The sequence below is a fragment of the Equus caballus genome, chromosome 2 (genome assembly GCF_041296265.1).
Source record: "Equus caballus isolate H_3958 breed thoroughbred chromosome 2, TB-T2T, whole genome shotgun sequence".
In the NCBI taxonomy this organism is placed as follows: Eukaryota; Metazoa; Chordata; class Mammalia; order Perissodactyla; family Equidae; genus Equus; species Equus caballus.
Window position 1 is genome coordinate 111,976,945 of NC_091685.1, and position 19,762 is coordinate 111,996,706.

General features: G+C 43.3%; 1 protein-coding gene across 9 annotated transcripts in view; it reads left to right on the forward strand.

Moving 5' to 3' along the window:
- TRPC3 (transient receptor potential cation channel subfamily C member 3) overlaps positions 1–19,762 on the forward strand; it is a 142,895-nt gene that overhangs the window by 66,078 nt on the left and 57,055 nt on the right. For 3 of the 9 annotated variants that reach the window (XM_023636611.2, XM_023636614.2, XM_070259674.1), the window contains exon 1: positions 1,750–2,083. The exons of 3 other annotated variants lie outside the window; for them this stretch is intronic. In XM_023636611.2, the coding sequence (XP_023492379.2) occupies positions 1,872–2,083 (212 nt within the window). In that variant the 5' untranslated portion in view covers positions 1,750–1,871. Of the gene's footprint in view, positions 1–1,749; positions 2,084–19,762 lie in introns of those variants that run through there. 3 more of the 9 variants (XM_023636610.2, XM_023636615.2, XM_023636612.2) reach the window with 2 other exon arrangements.

Genomic DNA, 19,762 nt, shown 5'->3' on the forward strand with positions numbered 1-19,762 from the left:
GGAATACCACGGACAAAGGCAGGGCAATGGGAAAGCATCTAGAATGTCAGCCTATGAGCGAGAGGTCAGATAACTGGAGTTAGGATGTGTATGAGGGAGGCGGGGAGGAGAGACTGAAGAATTAGGGTCAGACCACGAAGGACCATGTATGCCAAATTTGGATTTTAACCTGAAAGCAGTGGGAAGCCACCAGAGATTTTTGCAGAGAAAATTCATGATCAGACTTGTTCTGAGCATGGTCTCTCTAGTAGCGTGGAGAATGAAATGGTGTGGGGAGAGGCAGGTTACAGAAAGACCAGACTGCAGGGAGGACGATGGGGGCCTGAACTGAGGCAGTGGTGTTGGGGTGTGGACAGCTGTCCTGCTTTAGAGATAGCTCAGAGGTGGAATTGGAGGGGTCTCTAGACTTACACTGTGAGGATTTTAATGCTGCTACTGCTCTGTGTGCTAATACAGGAAAGGTGCTTCCAACCGTAAAGCACTAGACAATATTTACCTGTTTTCTCTGCATCAGATGTATAAATAAATATCACTGCTTCCTTAAACATACAGACTTCTTATCAACATACTAGAACACAATATTTTATTTACCTTTTAAGAATTAAATTCAAAAGAGCTACATTTCCTTACTTGTGTTTTGTTTAAATTTGAGGAGAACTGCTCTTCAAAAAAAATACGGTGTAATTGGATACAGTTAAAAAAGAATATCTTATTTTATCTCCTCATAGCATGTCTGGTATTTTTGCGATTCTTCCAAGTTGGACTTGCTGGAAAGCTGCCTATTTGAGGCAATGGAAAGCCTTGGAAAATACACTCGCCTGGGTCGAATCTGAGTTTTCTCACTAGCTACCTACCTTGAGTAGTTTAATCAGTCTCTCTAGGCCTCAGTTTTATTTCTAAAATGAGGGATAAATGCCTTAATCCCTAAGACTCCTTCTGACTAAAATTTCATGAGTCTTTTCTCCCAGAAAAAAATACTCCTCTTGAATTTCAAAATGCATTTTTGTTTTGCTGTTGTTTTAAAAAGGGGACTTTAAATTTTGCTAGAAAATATTTTTTGGAAAGTACATAAATCTTGTGAGAGGTTTTTGAGATTCATTAAAACTGAAGCATCACTCACGTTCAAAGCACTACCATTCTTGGGGTGCAGAGGACTCAGAGAAAAGTACTTAAACCTCTGTAGGTTAAACCAGGTCTCAGAGCGAGCAACACAACGACCAGGTGATGCCTGTTGAAACGTGGAGTTGAACAGGGTAAATACGACGGCAGGAAAATTAACAACAAGCAGGACGATTTCCTTTTCCCTTCCTCAGGAAACTTGTATCTCTACGTGGAAGAGGGCTCCAGATCTCCGGAAGAGAAATGGGAGGGAAGTTTCCCTGATTTCCTTACTCCCTACCTGCTGGTCTGTGTCCCACTCAGGCTCTCCCTGATGAGGACTTGATTCCCCCCTCCTCTGTCTCCCTCCCTCTATCCCTCCCTCCCTCTCACCCTGAGTAACGGTACAGTCCTAGCAAGTGATGCTGTCGGAGACAGGAGACGGGCACCGCGGAGGCATCGCCGCCGCCCGCAGGCGGGAGAACCTCTCCCCGCGCCAGCGCCCCGCGCGGCCGCCGGCCTCCTCCTCGCAGCCCCAGCCGCGGCGGCTGCTCCCACGGGTTGATGGTGGGCGGCGGCGGCTCGGCTCGGGTTCCCGCCTCTGACTGCTCGGTCGCGGGCCGCGCCGTGCTCTCCCCCGGCCTCCCCGCCCGGGGCTGTCCGGCGCTGCGGGCGCCGCGGGAGGCGGGGAAGGGGCGCCGCGGGGAGACCGCGCGCCAGGGGCGGCGGAAGCGGGCGGCCGGCTCCCCCGCGCGCGGACCGCAGTCGGCGCGATGTCCACCAAGGTCAAGAAGTGCAAGGAGCAAGCGAGGGTGACCTTCCCCGCGCCGGATGAGGAGGACGAGGGCGAGGACGAGGGCGCGGAGCCGCAGCGCCGCCGGCGGGGCTGGAGGGGCGTCAACGGGGGGCTCGAGCCGCGCCCCGCGCCCTCGCAGCGAGAACCGCACGGCTACCGCCCGCCGCCCTTCTCGCCGGGACCCGACATGTGAGTACCCGGCCGGCGGCAGCCCGCGGCGGGGCGCTGGCCGGGGGGCGGGAAGGCGCGCCCCCGGGCTCCCCGCGACGTGCCCGGGACCCCCACGCCCCGCCCGGCACTGCAAGGCAGTTCGATTCCGGGCGACTTCGGGGGGAACAAACCTCGGCCGGGGGCTCGCCCCCTTGGTCCTACTCTGTAGAGGGACTTGGGGGGCGCCGAAGGCGTGGCGGGGGCTCTGTCCCGGCTCAATTGCGCGAAACAGCCCCGCGGACAGACACAACAGACGCCAGACGCGCTGCCCAGCGAGCTGACACTTCCTCTCCTACCACCGAGGACGCGCGGACTCTCCGTGGGCTGGGGACCCTTCGGAAAATGGACCCTGGGGTCCCCAAGCCCACCCCGGGAGGCCAAAGAAGTGGAAGATGTGCTTAGACCGAGGCGCGCTCTCCAACCCCGACCTCCTCCCCGGCGTCCCAGCTTCGAGCCACCCTGGGGACTTGGGTCCCCTCCGACGCAGGACAGGGCAGTGGGGAGAAGGGAGGAGACGGTGTGCGGTACAGAGTGTGGGTTGGAGGTTTCTCCGGTCGCCTTGTTCCCCGACGGCCCTTTCAAAGTTGGAGTCGAAGCCCCAGCGGGTCCACCGGCGAGACAGCGGGCGCGGGGCGGCCGTGGGAACCGCTGTGGTGCTAACTTAGGCTGTAGTTCCCAGGCGGCGCAGGGCCAGCAGTTGTTTCTTTTTTAAAGGAAGGTAAAGGTCGGAGCTCTAGTGTGTGAGAAAGAGCAACTTTTCTTAATTTACAGATCTTGGAAACAGCCTTATTTAATCAGCTGCGAGATGCAGAGAGGATGAGAAAGAAGGTGATTAGTTTTAGGGTGCATGCCCTCTATTTCTCTTGTCACGTACCTTGGGCGTGCTGCAGGGTTTACTGGCATCTTTTAGGAAGAACGCACAAATGTAGGTAGAGAACTTGGGGTCAGACGTGGCGGGCGGCCCTGACCGCGAGGGCCGGGAAGTGGTTCTCCGGGCAGGGACGGAGGTTCTGCAGCGCCCCCTGCTGCCCGCGAGCTGCCCACAGCCGGGGTCCGAGGCCTTCCGGGCGACCCCGGGCTCTCACACCGCTGGGCTCGCTCGGAGGCGGCGCCTGGCCGGCCCCGGACTTGCCTCTAAGAAAGAGAAATCAGTGGCTGGGAGTAGATCGCTTAGGGAAGGGTTCTGATTTAAAATGAGCGACGCATCCTGATGTGGTTCAGTTATTGCTGAAGATTAGCCTGGAGAGGAAATGGCCCGGGAAATGGGCGGAAGGTATATCCTTTGGGATTAAAGCGCTGCCAGCTCGCTGGCTTCCCCACTCCCTAAGGTTATAAGACGTTGTCCATTTTTTCTTTAGCCAATTTGGTTTTTATAACCCAGCTCAATTTCTTGATTCTTTAAAAATTTTTTTCTTTTACCTTAAATCTACACTAAATGGGACAGCACAGCAGTCTTATCTGAGAAAGTAGGGCGGAGCAGATTACTCCCTTTGCCTTTTGAAGTTTGAGGTCAATTACACAAAGGTGCGGGGGCAAATTCTATTGTAGGCTAGCTGTCTAACCGCTAACAGAACATCTTTCCTTTCTATATGTTGACTGTACGTAATTCAACAAATAACTGTTGCAATCGTACTTATTTTGTAAAGCGGTTGAGAAGACCCAGTCATTTTAAGGAGATAGACGTTAATAAACGTTTCTTCTGGAGGTAGGGCAGCAAACTCTTCATGGTTACCTGAGGCCTGTCACTTGGTACACGTCAGAGACTGGCTTGATATCTGTAGCAGAGGTTAGCTCTTTGTGCCATGATTGAGGAGAGTATGGACACAGTTTAATAGCTCAGAAAGTGAACCAGCAGCCCTAGGATGGCATCGGAAGAGGACACTCAGTCCATCAAAGCCCCAGGGTCATTTCAGTAGGCGCGAGAGAACAGCTGAGTTTAAAATTCAACAGGGGTGCTGAGGATGGAATCCCACTTTTACCAGAAAGATTCCTCAGGGTGATGCTGTTGCTCATTTCACTGCTCCATGCTCCAGTATTCCACTTGGGAATTTTAAACGGACTGTCTTAGGAGGAAGAGTGCCTTCTGCCGTATCACTAACAAGACTGTTTTTTATCCTTTGATAGAACTCTTGATTCAACTATTGATTCAAACCAAGACTTCCTTTATCCCAATTGTTTGCAAACCTAGGACCAAGTAGTATGTCATTGGTGAGATTACCTCATTCGTGGAATTTTTTGCTTGTTAAATATATCTGATGAACTCCAAAAAGGCATTTGAGGGCACTCTCATGAGTTTCAATTCAAAGACATTTCTTAAGCATTTGCCTGCGCAGGGTAAGTGCAGCAAGCCACAAAGACAAGTATAACAACTTTTCTGCACTCAAGGAGTTTGAAATCTCATGAGGGAGAGGAGGAAATGAAACTGGGTGTGAGCAATTATGCTGTAAGTTAGAATAAAATAAGTAACCATAAAAACACAAGGAAGGAGCTATGAAGGGTCAAGTGCAAAGGAGAGACAGACAACGCAACGTAAGGTTGTAGAGAAATCAAGGAAACCTTTATTGACCTTGAAAGATAGGAGGCAGAGACAGACTGGGTAATTAATTCACCCCAATGCCAGGCATGTCTAGTGATTATTAGTTGAGTTTGGTTGGAACACAGAGTATGTGTAGGAGAGCTGTGAGATGTAGCTGGTGGATGTGTTGGTTTGGGGCATTATGTGGAGGATCTTATATGCCAGGAACAGGCAATAGGGGGCCATTGATGGTTTCAAAGCAGCAACAATTTGATCAAAGCCACTCTGAGAGCAAGATAGATTGAAGTGGCAATTGGCAGAATGTGATTAAATAAATTAGGGGGCTATTTGTAGCTGTCCAGGCTGAGATTTGGGTCTGTAATAGTGTAGTACTGGCGGGATAGAAAGGGGAGAGATTGGAAGAGAGAATACACAGATAGAATCTATGGGAATCTGCAACTAACTGCCCTTGGGGGATTGAAAGAGAAAGCAAAGCCAGAGATGATTTGGTGATTTTGACCTAGATAACTAAGAACATTGGTGGTTGGTGTCATTATTGAAAAAAACAAAGAGGAGGATCGGATTTTTCAGATAGTCCTGATAGAGGTGTCACGCAGAAAGATGGAAAGGCAAGTTTAAAATGGGAGAATTTGAGAGTCTGCTATCTGATGGGAATTGTTACAGAGTCATGTGAGTATATGATATTACCCAAAGAAGGAGTGTGAAGAGAAAAACAGGGGAGCCTCAGCTCCTTTTCGGAGGGAAACTCTTTTGTTAGAGGGCGGAGAGCGAGAGTAGCCGGCAAAGGGTACAGAAAAAGATGAAGGAGCAGGTGGTACTAAGGAAAGGCTGCTAGAGAGAAGAGTTTCAGGAACAGGGAAGAATTGACCCACAATTGGCAAATGCTTGGTAATCAAGAGAGAAACTTGAGTCTACTTTTAGTAAGAAGAATCAATCCTTATATGTATCAACAGACGTACACAAAATCGTTAGATTTCTCAGCAGTGTTATCTTTAACAGAGAAAGACTTCTGGAAAGGAGGATTCTGTTTAGTTTTTCTTCTGGAAGTGCTGCCAAAAATTTGTCATAATAAGGGCAGTAATTTGTGTTTATAAAATACTCCATGCTGTCATTTATACTAATTAACTTGAATCACACCTCTTTAAAGCACGTTTATCATTGTCATCATTTGGCGAGTGAGGAAATTGGTACACAGAGAAGTAAAGTCATTTTCTAAAGGTTATTCACCGAATCAATAATAGAGCTTCTGTATTCAATATAGTGTTATTAACTATAGTCGTCATGCTGTGCATAAGCTCTCTAGGCTTATTTGTCCCATGCAACTGGAAGTCTGTACACTTTAACCAGCATTTCCTCATTCTCCCCATTTCCCAGCCCCTGGTAACCACCATTCTTCTCTCTGCCTCTGTGGATTTGGCTTTTTTAGATTCCACATATAAGTGAGATCATGCAGGTTTTTTCTTTCTGTGTCTGGCTTATTTCACTTGGCATAATGTCTTCCACATTCATCCATGTTGTAGCAAATGGCAGGATCTCCTTTGTTGAGGCTGAATATATTTCATTGTATGTATATACACTGCAGTTTCTTTGTTTATTCACCTGTCACTGGACACTTAGGTTGTCGGCATGTGTATCTTGGCTATTTGGTAAGAGAGTAGATTTCAGGTGCTCTCATCCCCCTCCTACCACCCCCCCCCCAAAAAGGTAACTGTGTGAGGAGATGGATATGATAATTACCCTTGGCTGTAGTAGTCATTTCACTGTGTATATGTATATTGTCATATTGTATACCTTAAATATATACAATTTTTATTTTAAAAAATAAAGCTGCATAGTGATTAGAAGATTTAAAAAATTAGTAAAGCTTCTGATTCTCAGCTCTGTAACATAGGGGAGCTGAAGATGGGTACACAATGCCTTGTAACCCAGACTGTCTAGTTGGATGTTAGTTTCTGTGGCACTGGCCTGTGTAAATGTTCCCATCTGGCTTCGTTTTGCTGTGCGGTTGAGAGCAGTGTTGTGCATGTTGCTTTGGGCATCAAATTGGGAACAGCATCTCTCTCACACCCCTGGATCGGAAATCAGAGATTCTCCAAGTGACCGTTGCATCTCCAGGGACAGGAGTTTGGACTTTAGGGGAGTAAAGTCAGACTTTATTAGTCAGTGTTATTAAGGAAGAGTTAGGTTTCTCCACAGTTAGAGTTTAATTGTCAAGAATAGCACAACATGGTATTAGACTTGAGCCCTTTAATAATCTGAAACTTTTAATTACGTTATTAGTTTGTCCCTTAGAGAAGTAATTTCACTATTTACAACATAGGTTGTTTTAAATTATTTTTATATACTATCAAAGTAGTCCATGAATATAGTGTTTAAAGTTAGTGCTAAAAAGGCTTATAGGACAATAGCACGTCTCCGGCAGTCCCTTTTCTTCCCGCCCACACCATTGCATTCCACTTTCAACCCCTTCAACTCCTGCTGTCTTGTTCTTCTTATGTTTTAGATGTTATCAGTCATCTTAAGTGAGAATTTTCACTCACTTAAACCTCTTAATCTCCCCCTATCCTCCACCACATGGTTGATCACAATTTCTGATTAATATCTTAAAGTCTTCATTATTATGACCGTGTTTATGACCAGTAACTATTGTTGACTGCTGAGTCTAGTAGTATGGTATGATTGCATTTCTTTTCTTTTATAATTACTTGTTTTTCTTAGAGTAAATATTTGTCCCATCTTGTCCTTGCTTCTTTAGATAAATGGTCTGCAGTCTCTAGCAGTGTGTGGTTTCCTGAAGACATCCCTTCTAAAAACCTCTGACTTACTTTGTATGTGGTTTAAATTTTTTTTTCCTTCAGAAAGGCTTTAGAATCACCTCTTCATTAGTACTCTTCTGAAATTTCAAGATGGTATGGGTCTTTTTTTCACTCTGTGAGCTGGACCCTTGGTGAACCCTTTCAATATCTAGAGATTCTGCCCTTTGGTTCTGGGATATTTTCATGTGTTATTTCTTTTATTCTTTCCTATCCACTATTTTCCTTCTTTTTTCTTTCTGGACTTCCTGTCATTTGGATGTTGGACCTCCTGGCTGATCCCCTAGTTTTTGTGTCTCTTCTCTCCCATTTTCCAACGCTTGTCTTCTCTGTTCTTTTAAGATATTTCCTTGACTGTATCTCCCAACTCTTTCACTGAGTTTTTTCCATTTAGCTATTATATTTTTAATCTCTAAGAGCTCTTTCTTGTCTTATAAGTATTCCTTTGTCATAGCATTCTTTTTTATTTCAGAGATGCAGTATTTTTAAAATATTTCTCAAGGGAGGAGGGTTTGGGAGATAATAAACCTGGCTGTTGGTCTTCTGGAACTGGGCAGAGACCCCCTCTTCTTAGTCCCTGCCCTCCTCTGGGCCTAGTGTCCTATCTAGAGCATCTCCATCTCTATTTCTCTAGAGAGTTCATGTCCTGTCTTTCTTGTAGGGGTGAGGATTGTCACTTGATCATATCACTTATAGCTTAGATATCTGGGGGAAGGGATTCTACCTACTCTTCATACAGACTGTCAGCGAATTCCCCCATTTTTGGCTCCTGCCTCATCTCTACTGTAATCTGTACAGTGTGGTATGAGGGGCATCTGAAGTCCTCTGCCTAAAACCATCTTGGTACCACACTTCCTAAATTTAACTAATATAGAATATTTTGGAGAAAAATAGAATGTTTGAGTTGGAAAGGATTCTATCTAGTCCAGTCCCTTCTTTTTCAAATTGAGAAACTGAAGCTGAAGGTTGACATCTAATCACGGCAACCCCAGGCCATCTGAAATCTCCCGGTTCCTAGGGCTGTGCTGTTTACACTGTGGCCTCCTTTGGGTTAAACTTTTCTCTCTTCCTCAGAGAAATTTAAAAATGCTCCTGGGAGGAGCAACACAGGAAACTACTAATTAGTATTAATTCATTTATGAGACCCAGTTAATTAATCATTTCAATTTACCTGCTGATGGCAGATCAACTTGAGAAAGTTTGTAAGCTAAGTAGGAGGACTAAGAATGGGGGGAAAGAGGAGAAAAGGATATCTCAAGGCACAATTGACTCCCTGCCAAACATTGTTTCTGATTTTCTCTTCTGTTAATATCAAAGAGGTGAAAGGGTCCTGGACCAGGACTGGACCATCATTTCACGACTGGGTTAGAATTTTAGGGATTTTTCATTACTGTGCTGGGATAGCAAATGTCTGTCTGTTTCCCCTCTCTCTCTCTCAATTATTCAAACCCACTGAGCTGTTCATTTGCCTACAATATCCCATAAACCCTTACCCCCAGCTGACAGTAGACAATAAAACACCACAGAAAATGTAACGGGAGGAAGGAAACTCTTTTTACTGAGCTTCTGTGCCCTTGGTAGGAAGGAATCCTTTGAACTTCCTGGCTGGGAACTGAGATCGCCCCCTTCAGGGAACATGCTCAAGGAATGGTCGCGGAACAGTCTTCTGGGGAGGGTGGCTTTTTCCTAGACGGGCAGTCTTCCCTCTCCGAGCTGCCCTCCACATCACCCAGGAGCAGCCTGGCAGGGGAGCCAGATTAGTGGCCTGTGCAGGGTGAACGCATAGGAGTCTGGCCCCAGATAGAAGTCTGAAGCTGTGAACTGTGGGGTGGCCAACTTCACACTTGTGCATAAGGGGCTCAGCAGTGACTTTATGAGAATAATTAGAATTGTTATAGTGTTTTGTCTTTAATTTAGCATCTAGGTCAGGGATATGTGCCTACAGTTATCTAGTGAAAAACAATTTCCTTATTAAAAAAAAACCTCCCTTCTTTGCGCTATTCAAATAATAGATGACAATATGGATTTGATCCTAGACCTTTTTAAAAAATGAGGTTTAAATGTCCACAAGTGTGTGACCTGTTAAGGAAAGAGCATGACAAGGCTAATATTCTACACCAGTTTTGCAATTCTAAATACATTTCGTCAAATAGGACTGATGCATATGGATTCTCTGTTGAAAAGTAGGTCGCAGGGTGATGAGATGGGAGCAAGGATCTAAAAACCTCAGACTTCTGACTTTGGATATGGATGATAGTAATAGAAAAACAGATCCCTTTGCTTCTAATAATGTTAGAGATTAATATATATATAATTGATCGTGACTAACATATTAAAATAGCCAAGCATGCACTTCTCTTGGGTCAGTAGAAGTTTTTTACTTTACTATTGAGTTCATTTTGTCTCAATTTTTGTTCAGTTATAGACTGAATTCGTTTTTGACTTCTGATTTCCTTATCACTAATCTTCCTGAAATGATAAATGTTAGTTTTAGAAAGCATTGTGAAAATGAGTTTATTTTTGAAGATAAACTTAACTATTAATTATTAGAGCTTATTAATTCTAAGATTTATCCTCTGTTTGCCCCCAGATTATCCTGACAAAATGTAAGTTTATGTAAGATCAAAATCAAGAGATGTAGAATTCACCAGTTACTTTTTGTGGCGTAACTAAGAATTGAATGTGATTAATCATAAATTTGCTTTGAAAGAAGAAAGATTATTTACATTACTTTGACTTATGACTATTAAGTTGTATTAAAGTATTCAAGACATTCTTTTTTATAGAAGAATTACTCCAGTTCTCCTCTATCACTACTTCCACACATTGTCTTTTATGAGCAAGGGTATTCTTTAATCTAGAGGGGAGAATTGCTGTTCCCTAGGTGTTCAGTCTTACGGTTTAAGTGCCCGTGCATCTGTGCATGCATCCCTCCAGCAGATACATTTTCATCTGCCGTGTACTAAAAGCTAGGCACATAGACATAAAGAAGGCTGTCTCTGCTCTAAAGGATGTTACAGTATCATTGAGGAGACAGGCATGAAAGCAGACCATTACAAAGCATACAATAGTCAACTTAATGGAGTTATATACACAAACAGAAACATCTAAGTTCTAGAAGGCATTTGCTTGAATACTTTCTTGGGCACATATGTTTAAGAAGCATTATCAAGAAGTCATGCGGGCAATGGTTAGGGGTCCTCACCTCTGCTCCCGGTGGACTTTTAGTGGGAGCAACACACTGTTAAATGGCTTTTTTGCTTTTCTGGTTTTAGCTGGTGAGGGGTCTGGCAGAGCTTTCATGAGGGGGGTGACAGGGAAAGCGATGCACAGAGGAGCCCGGAGCTTCCCTCCTTAAATATACAACAGCTTCTTGTCTCTGACTTAGTCATTAGGGCATATACCCAAATTAGCATATGTCTAATAGATTTATTAAAATGATACATGGGGAATTCTGAATATAACACAGGCCAACAGAAACTCTCAGGGAATTAATTACTGTGGAGACCCAAATATCTCTCTAGACCTATAATTGCTGGAATCTCTACGTTTTAATTTTTTTGTGGGATGAGAATTTTTAGAAATGAAAGCTGCGCTTTCCTCTTTCTTAAGTGGAGCACCTTTTCTTGCTGGCTTGGTTGCTACTGTGACGATGTTTTCTTTAGCTGTTCATGGTGTCGGTAGATGCAGGCTCAGCGTAGATGGCGAGAGACATGAGACCCATAGCCCTCTATAATGTACGACTACATTAGACATTCGAACTGAATGGGCTGCCTTCCTCTAGCCTTGCACACTGGTGCGCTTAGATGCTACTGAAGTTCAGTGACTCCCACTCCATTTCTTCCCTTCCACAAATACATACGTTAGGAGATTTTCAAAACGTGTGTTTTTGATGACATTATCAAGGTTGTGTTTCAGATGCCCTGTCTTCCTTCCAAGCACACTCACATGTAAGGCACACCGTGTAGATGTCAGATGTCTCCAGAGGCAGCCGCATTGACTGACAGGTGCCTGCTTCCCAGAGGACCGTGGACTTTGTCTATGTTTTGACTTTTTGTCTCTGACTTTCTTGTCTTTTGTCAGTGCCTGCTGCTTCCCACCTTCATTACCACTTGGAATTGTCACCATCTCCGAGACTGTAGCTAGCATGGCAGTTGCTCTCTCACCTTTTTTCCTCTCCTCTGCGCTTTTCTCGCTCTCTCTCTTCTGTGGCTCCTTCCGCTTTTCTTGCCCTTCACAGAATGACAGACTGGCTCCTAGCTAGCTGGCACATTCGCTTTCTTTGGAGCGGTGAACTGATTGGTCAGGACAGTTTGGGTGTTATTCTCATTGCTTTGGCTCACATTGATGGTGTTATTACCTTGTTTGCTTGCTTGCTAAGTGCATTGAGTAGGTGGTTATTTCCTCACTCATTTCAATAAAGGAGTTGAGGTGATTTCTTAATAATGTTCATTTGTTGCTGTGTGCTAAAGAGCTTGCAGTTCAATCCAAAGAGCCATTTTAGAAGCTGTTCTGTATAGAACCAAAATGTTCCAACACATAAGCTGAGGATATATTTTAATACAGTAATGTTACTTTGATTTGCAACCTGTTATTCATTTTCTTATTCTCTAGAGACAGCATGGTAGAGTAGAGAGCCTGGGAGAGGCCCTCTGACTCTCATCTTCTAATTCGCTACCCTTCAGTGACCTTAAGGAAGTTACTTACCATTCTGACTGAGTCTCTTTATCTGTAGAATTAGTATCAACTGACAAATATTTTAAACATACACTGCATTGTATTAGGTACTGTAGAGGTGATATAAGAATTATAAAACATAACATAGGAAACATGAAGCATCTATCCTCAATTGAACTTAGGGGGCATGAATATCAGAGGAGACAGTAATCAAGAAGATGAAATAAAATTAAGCATATAGATTTAGGGGCAGACTAGCAGTGTTACAAAAACTCAGGCTGATGAAATAGTCAGGAATGGTTTCAGAAAGGATCAAAAGACAACATTTCAGAATGGACAGAATCTTGCAGGTCTTCTAGTCATTACCCTGTGAAACTTTACCCTCTATTTACGGAAGTCTAATGTAAGCTGGACCACAGAAGGTAGGAAGGATTTGAACCGGCAAAGGGCAGAAAAAAGAGTATGCCTAGGATGGAAACAAAAGGAGCATCCAGAGGCAGGTGTGGCAGAGTCAAGAAACCATGACAGCTTGGCTGAGCGGGAGCATGTAGCTCCTGTAATCTGCCTGTAACAAACAGGTCTTTCTCCTGAGCCTCCCCCGGCTGAGTGGGAGAGAAAAAAGTGAACCAGAGGTCCAACCTATGGCTTAAATTTGTTTTTTATATTCTGTTTTTGTTTTTTGCTTGCTAAACAGACACTTATTCTCATTCAACAAATGAATTAAGCAATCAATAAATTAAGCAATTAAGTGAATTAAGCAATTAGGCAGTTGTGTGAGTTAACAGGGAGGGAAGGCTTGCCCTCTATCGGTGCAGGGATTTGCTCAACAGGACAGTGTCTCCATGTGCCTTGAGGGGGTGTCTAAGGGACCTTTGCTTGCTCAGTCTTCCCCCCCAGTCTCCACAAGGGCCAGAGTCTCTATGGTGTTCATGCCCACCCCCAGTTTATCACACTCAGGAGGGATGCTATGAGGCTGATTTCATTGATCTTAGTGTGATAGTATAAAGTAAATTTTCTTTTTAAGAAAAATTGCTCAGGCTCCCAGAAAGCTGCCCCTGCCCTGGCTCTTCTCTGTAGCATCTGGGCATTGGGGGAGGGGAGCTTATGTGTCCCCTGGAGGGGGAAAGAGTTGGTGTCCTTTGATTCTTCCCGTCTCTAGGCAATGTTCATTGTCTACTTGGGTGCTGCTTGTCAGCAGCAGTAACTTGATCTTGGCTGACTTGCCTTTGGTATAACCCAGATGTGCTCCCTGCTGTACATGGTTTCAGCTCAGTTCCCATGGGCTACAGAGCTCTATCTAGCTAACCGCACCAGCCGTCCTCCCTAGTCTTGACACAGGCTCCCTGGCTCTCAGTGCAGGGTCCACGTGACCTGGGAGCTGAGGGAGGCTTGAGAAAGCCCTTACAATTCCCTGCTTAACCAGGCTGGCTGTCCCAGATCTCCAGATAACATAAGCAGGGCCAGAATCCCCTGCCCTCCATGATTCCTCACCCTGTGGGATCCACATCTTGAATTTTACTTGCCTTCTCTTATGTCTTTCTTTTCCCAGGACAGTAAGCATCATGACTTTGCTTGTCAAAAGTGGGAGAGCTATCTTGTCTGCATGATGAGAGCGCTCTGTGATCAGTTCCTTCAGAATTAATTAGAGAAATAAAGGAATTGAACAAATCCTTCCTCAAGACGATTTTCCTTTAGCCAAATTCTGCTTGCAAAATCTCAGTTTTCTTGCAAAAAGCTGTAAATTACCTTGATGTTTCCCTTTGCACTCCTCTTCTAAAACTTGCCTTCTCCATTTCCCCCTAAACATGCCCACTCAACTCTACACTACAACACTCACTCCCCAGGCAGTAAGACAGCCTGAGTCAACCGGGGCAAAGATCTTGTATTTGGAAAGGCAGAGGAAAAAAGCATCCGACTAATTTTTCAAAAAATACCCTTGATATTATTGGAATACCCTTGATAGCATAGAAGGAAGTAGAATAATATGTTTTGAGGACAGTGAAGAATGAGTCTGAGGAGCAAGGAAAAGAAGATTGGCCAGGCAGGGGGTGGGGGATGCTGTCAACAGGAGGATTCTGGTTTGGTTTGGTTTGGTTTTAAGACGAGTGTGGTAGTTAAAGCAGAGTTGAAGACGAGCAAGATGCTGGGGATGGCTGTGGGTACAAAGGGGAAAATCAGGAGCAGCATGAAGCACTGGAAAGAGTAGGAGTCAGACAGACCCCAGGCAGAATCCCAGTCTGCATTTTACTATGTGTGTTACCTTGGGCAATTTCCTTTGAGGTTGTTTTTCTTATTTATGAAACAGAAAATAATACCTGCTTCATAGCATTGTTATGAGAATTAAATATAGTGCATGAAAAACATAGGTATAGACCAGGTACTCAGTGCAGTTTAGTAGCCTTCCCTGGTGCCATCTCTGTTGGAAAACTGTTGTAATAATCCAGCTATGATTTGTTGAAGATCTGGAAAGTGATGCTGGCAATGAGAACTGGAAGGAAGAGTCCAGTACAAGAAACATTCCAAAGGAGGAGCTTCAGAACATTGTGCTGACAGGATCAAGACAGTGAGTCATAGATGACCTTGAGATTGCTAAAGCTGAATAACTGGCTTGAGATGCAAATGTTAGGGGGGGAGCCAATTTAAGGAAGAAGCTGAGTTGGGGCATTTTCGAGTGACCAGGGGACAGAGAGTTGTACCTGTGGGACCTGAGGTCAAGTGAGAGGACAGAGCCTGGAAAGAGATTCAGTAACTCAACTGAATGGATATTTATTGAGTATGTACTCCCTATGGGTCACTGGATAATGATAAATAGGCTATGACCTTACCATCCAGGAATGTGTGCAGTGGTGGCACATATGAGGGGGTATTTATTAATACTGTATTTCTTAAAAAAAATTTAAATAACCATAAAATAGGCTTAAAACACATGGAATATAGGATAATTGATTTAAAATCTATGTGATAAATCATTTAGGAGGAGGTGAAAGACTGCCGGAAATCTGGGATAGGATAGTGATGGCAAATGAACACTTTTAGATTCGAGGTAAATCCCTGGATACCCTGGGTCGGAGGGGAAAAAAAAAGGCAAGGGTTATATGGTTTATACAATGAAAGGAAGCAAACTCATCTGGAGAGAGTGGCTTCTTGATACACAATTCTGGGATGACTTTAGCACTTGAATCCTCATAAGAGGTACAGTGGATACTATAATGGACAAGCTCTTTAATCCTTTAAATGCAGTTTTTAAGAAGACACAGTAACCTTTTAAAAACATCACCTTGATAAAAAGCAAGAGCATGATGTTAAATGGTCACAGGGGAAGGCATTTCTGCAGGCTGCGTATTTACTGTGGTTGGGGTAAGTACTTTCTGGAGATCAAATTTTAAATGGTGATAAAGCATAGAAAACCTAAATGAATGTAAGGCTGCTTGTCCCTTAGCCTGCGCTGCTCACACATGTTATTTCAAAACTACTTTTGGCAGGGCCCATGTAACAGGAAATTAAAGGCTTCATAACCTGGGGTCGTTGATCCAGGCTAGCTCCATTGTTTTTATACTGGAGCTTCCCAACCTTGCTGTGCATAGGAATTGCAAAGGATGCTCATTTAAAATACCAGGGCCCCACCCCTGAGAGATTCTGATTTAGTTAATCTAGAATGAAGCCCAAGGGACAACCCCAGTGGTGCAGCAGTTAAGTTCGCACCTTCTGCTTCTTGGCAGCCCAGGGTTCACTGGTCCGGATCCCGGGTGTGGACATGGCACCGCTTGGCAAGCCATGCTGCAGCAGGCATCCCACATATAAAGTAGAGGAAGATGGGTACGGACGTTAGCTCAGGGCCAGTCTTCCTCAGCAAAAAGAGGAGGATTGGCAGCAGTTAGCTCAGGGCTAATCTTCCTCAAAAAAAAAAAAAAAAAAAAATAGAACGGGGCCCATAAATCTGCATTTTAACTGGCACTCTGCGTCATCTTGAGGCAGGTGGTCCTCAAGTCACACTTAGAGAAACACTGTTAGAGGTCAGATGAGCTGATGTTAAAGTTATGAAAACTGAAGAGTGTTACTTGTATTTCTGCCTCTGGATAAAATGGAGCAAAGTGTTGCCTTTGGGTGGACCAAAATATTTTTAGAAAGAACTTTTTATCTGCTTAAGTGTTTGACAAGTACTAAGGACCCAAAGTTTGTTTCATAAAGCATGAAAACTTTTTTTGCCTTAAGCTGTGTGGTCAGTGTCTTACTCAGCTTAGGCCGCCATAACAAAATACCATAGACGGGGTGGCTTAAACAACAGAAATGTATTTTCTCACAGTCTGGAGGCTGGAAGTTCAAGATCACAGTGCCAGCGTGATTGGGTTCTGGTGAGAGCTCTCTTCCTAGCTTGCAGACAGCTTCCTTCTTGTTGTGTCTTCATGTGGCAGAGAGAGAGAGCAAGCTCTGGTGTCTCTTCTTCTAAGGACACTAATCCCATCATGAGGGATCCACCCTCAGGACCTCATCTAACCCTAATTACCTCCCAAGGGTCTCATCTCCAAACACCATTACATTGAGGGTTTGGACTCCAACATACAGATTTGATGGGGAGTGGCTAAATTCAGGTCATAGCAGTCAGATATTAGCAGCCATCCATATGGGCCATGAAGGAGCTTGTGTATGGACCTTGTAGAGCATCTGGTTCAGGTCAGTGGTACTCCAGTGCAAAGAAGGCCCTGCACAATATATGCTTGCAGTGCTGAATGAGTCAACCCATTGGCTGAGGCTCTGGAGGTAAGAAAATGCCTGGCAAAATGATTTTAGTGTTAGCATTACTAAAGTTAAGCATCCTCTCCCATTCGCCCTCATTTCTTCCTTATTTCTCTTGCTAGAGGAGATGCATTGTCAAGACCAGCTGAGATTCGGGCCATGTTTATGTATTGTGGATGAATTGAATGTGACTCATTCCATTCTTTCAATCCAGATTAATGAAGGTTATCTTAATACTGTAAGGACTGTTAAAAAAAAAATCCACATTCCTATGTGGATTTACCATGAAGATAAATAACATTGTCAGCTCTTTTATTTTGAAATAGTGGTATAATTTGTTCTAATTGAGAAATCTGACTTCACACGTACCTCAGTGTTAGAATCTTTCAAAGACAAAATGAAAATAACTCATGTGACTTGTGTTGTATAATATTAAAATCCCGCATTTCAGCTCACATACACAATATGGAGGTATAGTTTCTGAAAGAAGAAGAAATATTAAGAAAAAACTTAAAAATGCTAAGAAACACAAAGGAAAGATTCGTGAAAGAATCATTTTCTGGTATTTTCAAGTCACTCTCTTTTGGGAGAAAAGGTGGGTGATTTTATAAGTGATTTTCTTGGTAGATAGCAGTCATTAGATAAAAAGCCCTTACAATAAGATGTGACACTTTAATAATGCATTTATTTCTCCAAAGATAACCCATTTGAATAAAGATTGGAATTCTGTAGACATATATACTCTGCACATATATTCTGTAGTCATAGATAATGTAAATATATTATTAATGGCAAGCACAAAATTCATCTTTTTTACAATATGGAAATCCTAGCCATTTGAAGAGTACCAGTTGGCAGCTTAACAGTAAAAATATTTACCCAATGAAGTCAGTACCATTAATAGTAATAAAACATACTCACTTATTACAATGACAATATTTGCAAGTTTTGTTTACAACTCTTGTCATAGAGTTTGGCCTCAAAACAAAGTTCTCTTCTTTGTAGTTCAGTGAATACTATTTCCCAGCTCTTGTCCACCTAAAAATCATCGTCGTATCAACACACACACACACAGCACACACAACACCCCTCCCCCTGACCTTGCACCTCCTTGTCTCCCACACATACCACACACTCCACACACTACGCTATGCACCACACGTCCACACCCCACAAATAATAGCCAATCGTATGGCATTTATTTAGCTTCAGAAAGATTATAATGTAATGGTTCCAAATAAGTACTTATATTTAACAAATTTTGTCAACTAAGGGATTAAATTAAATAAAAATTTAAAACCTTAATTTTATTTTTTAATAAAAATATTCAAACTGTGGTTAAAACTATTCAAAATATAAGTGAAAAGTGAAAATCTCCCATTCCCGACATGAACAGACATTTCTCCAAAGAAGATATAAGTATGGCCAATAGACACATGAAAAGATGTTCATCATCGCTAATCATCAGGGAAATGCAAATCAAAACTACACTAAGATATCACCTTACACCCTTTAGATTGGCAAAAATATCCAAAACCAAAAGTGACAAATGTTGGAGAGGTTGTGGAGAAAAAGGAACCCTCATACACTGTTGGTGGGAATGCAAACTAGTGCAGCCACTATGGAAAACAGTATGGAGATTTCTCAAAAAGTTAAAAATAGAAATACCCTATGACCCAGCTATTCCACTACTGGGTATCTATCCTAAGAGCCTGAAATCAGCAATGCCAAGAGTCCCATGCACCCCTATGTTCATCGCAGCATTATTTACAATAGCCAAGATGTGGAACCAACCTAAATGCCCAGAAACTGACGACTAGATAAAGAAGATATGGTATATATACACAATGGAATACTACTCAGCCATAAAAAAGGACCAAATTGTTCCATTCGCATCAACATGGATGGACCTTGAGGGTATTATGTTAAGCAAAATAAGCCAGACAGAGAAAGACGAACTCTATATGACCCCACTTATAGGTGGAAGTTATATATAGACATGGAGAACCGATCGGTGGTTGCCAGGGAAAAGGGGGGGTGGGGGGAGGGCACAAAGGGTGAAGTGGTGTACCCACAACATTACTAACAATAATGTACAACTGAAATCTCACAAGGTTGTAATCTATCATAATCTTAATAAAAAAAAAAATCTCCCTTTCCCCATGGCTTCTCCTTTCCATTCCTCAGGGCCTCACAAGTAATTACAATTAAAAGCTTCTTGTGCTGCTTTCTAGAAATTGCTACAAATATACATATATGTGTGTGCATACATATGTGTGTATATATATGCATATATATAAATGTGTATATATATATATATATATATACTATATTTATTTAATTTTTAACAGTTGATCACCTGATACTAGTTGAGCAGTCAGAACGGGGTGGTAGTCACAGCCCTCTCTGCCTTTGGACAAGTTAACAAGCGTCTCTGGGGACCTCTTTGGTTTCCTCATCTCTGCAGGTTTGCCTGGCCGTGTTTCCTTGGTCTCTATCTGGGAAATTTCTGCCAGTGGCTTCTGTGTTCCTCTCGTGGTTTGGGGCCCACAGAGCTGAGAACAGAGATTCGGGGCTGGTAACTACCTCTGGATTCACCTGCTGGAGATGCTCCCTAATGTCCACCTCCAGACCCCTTACTGGTTTTCAACCCCTGACTATGAATACCATGTTGTCAATGGTAGAGGTATTTCTGGAATATATATTATAGAAGGAAAGCATTTTTCCCCAGTCATTTCACTTTTAACTTATCACTTGTATTTGCTTCAAAAGTTAGTATTGTGAAAAGAGCTTTATCTGGTGCCTTTTGGTATGACTCATACAAGAAACAAAAATCACGGATTTTTAAAAAGAAGTTATCTTGAGCATTTCAATCAGCAAGAATGTTAGAACTAGGTA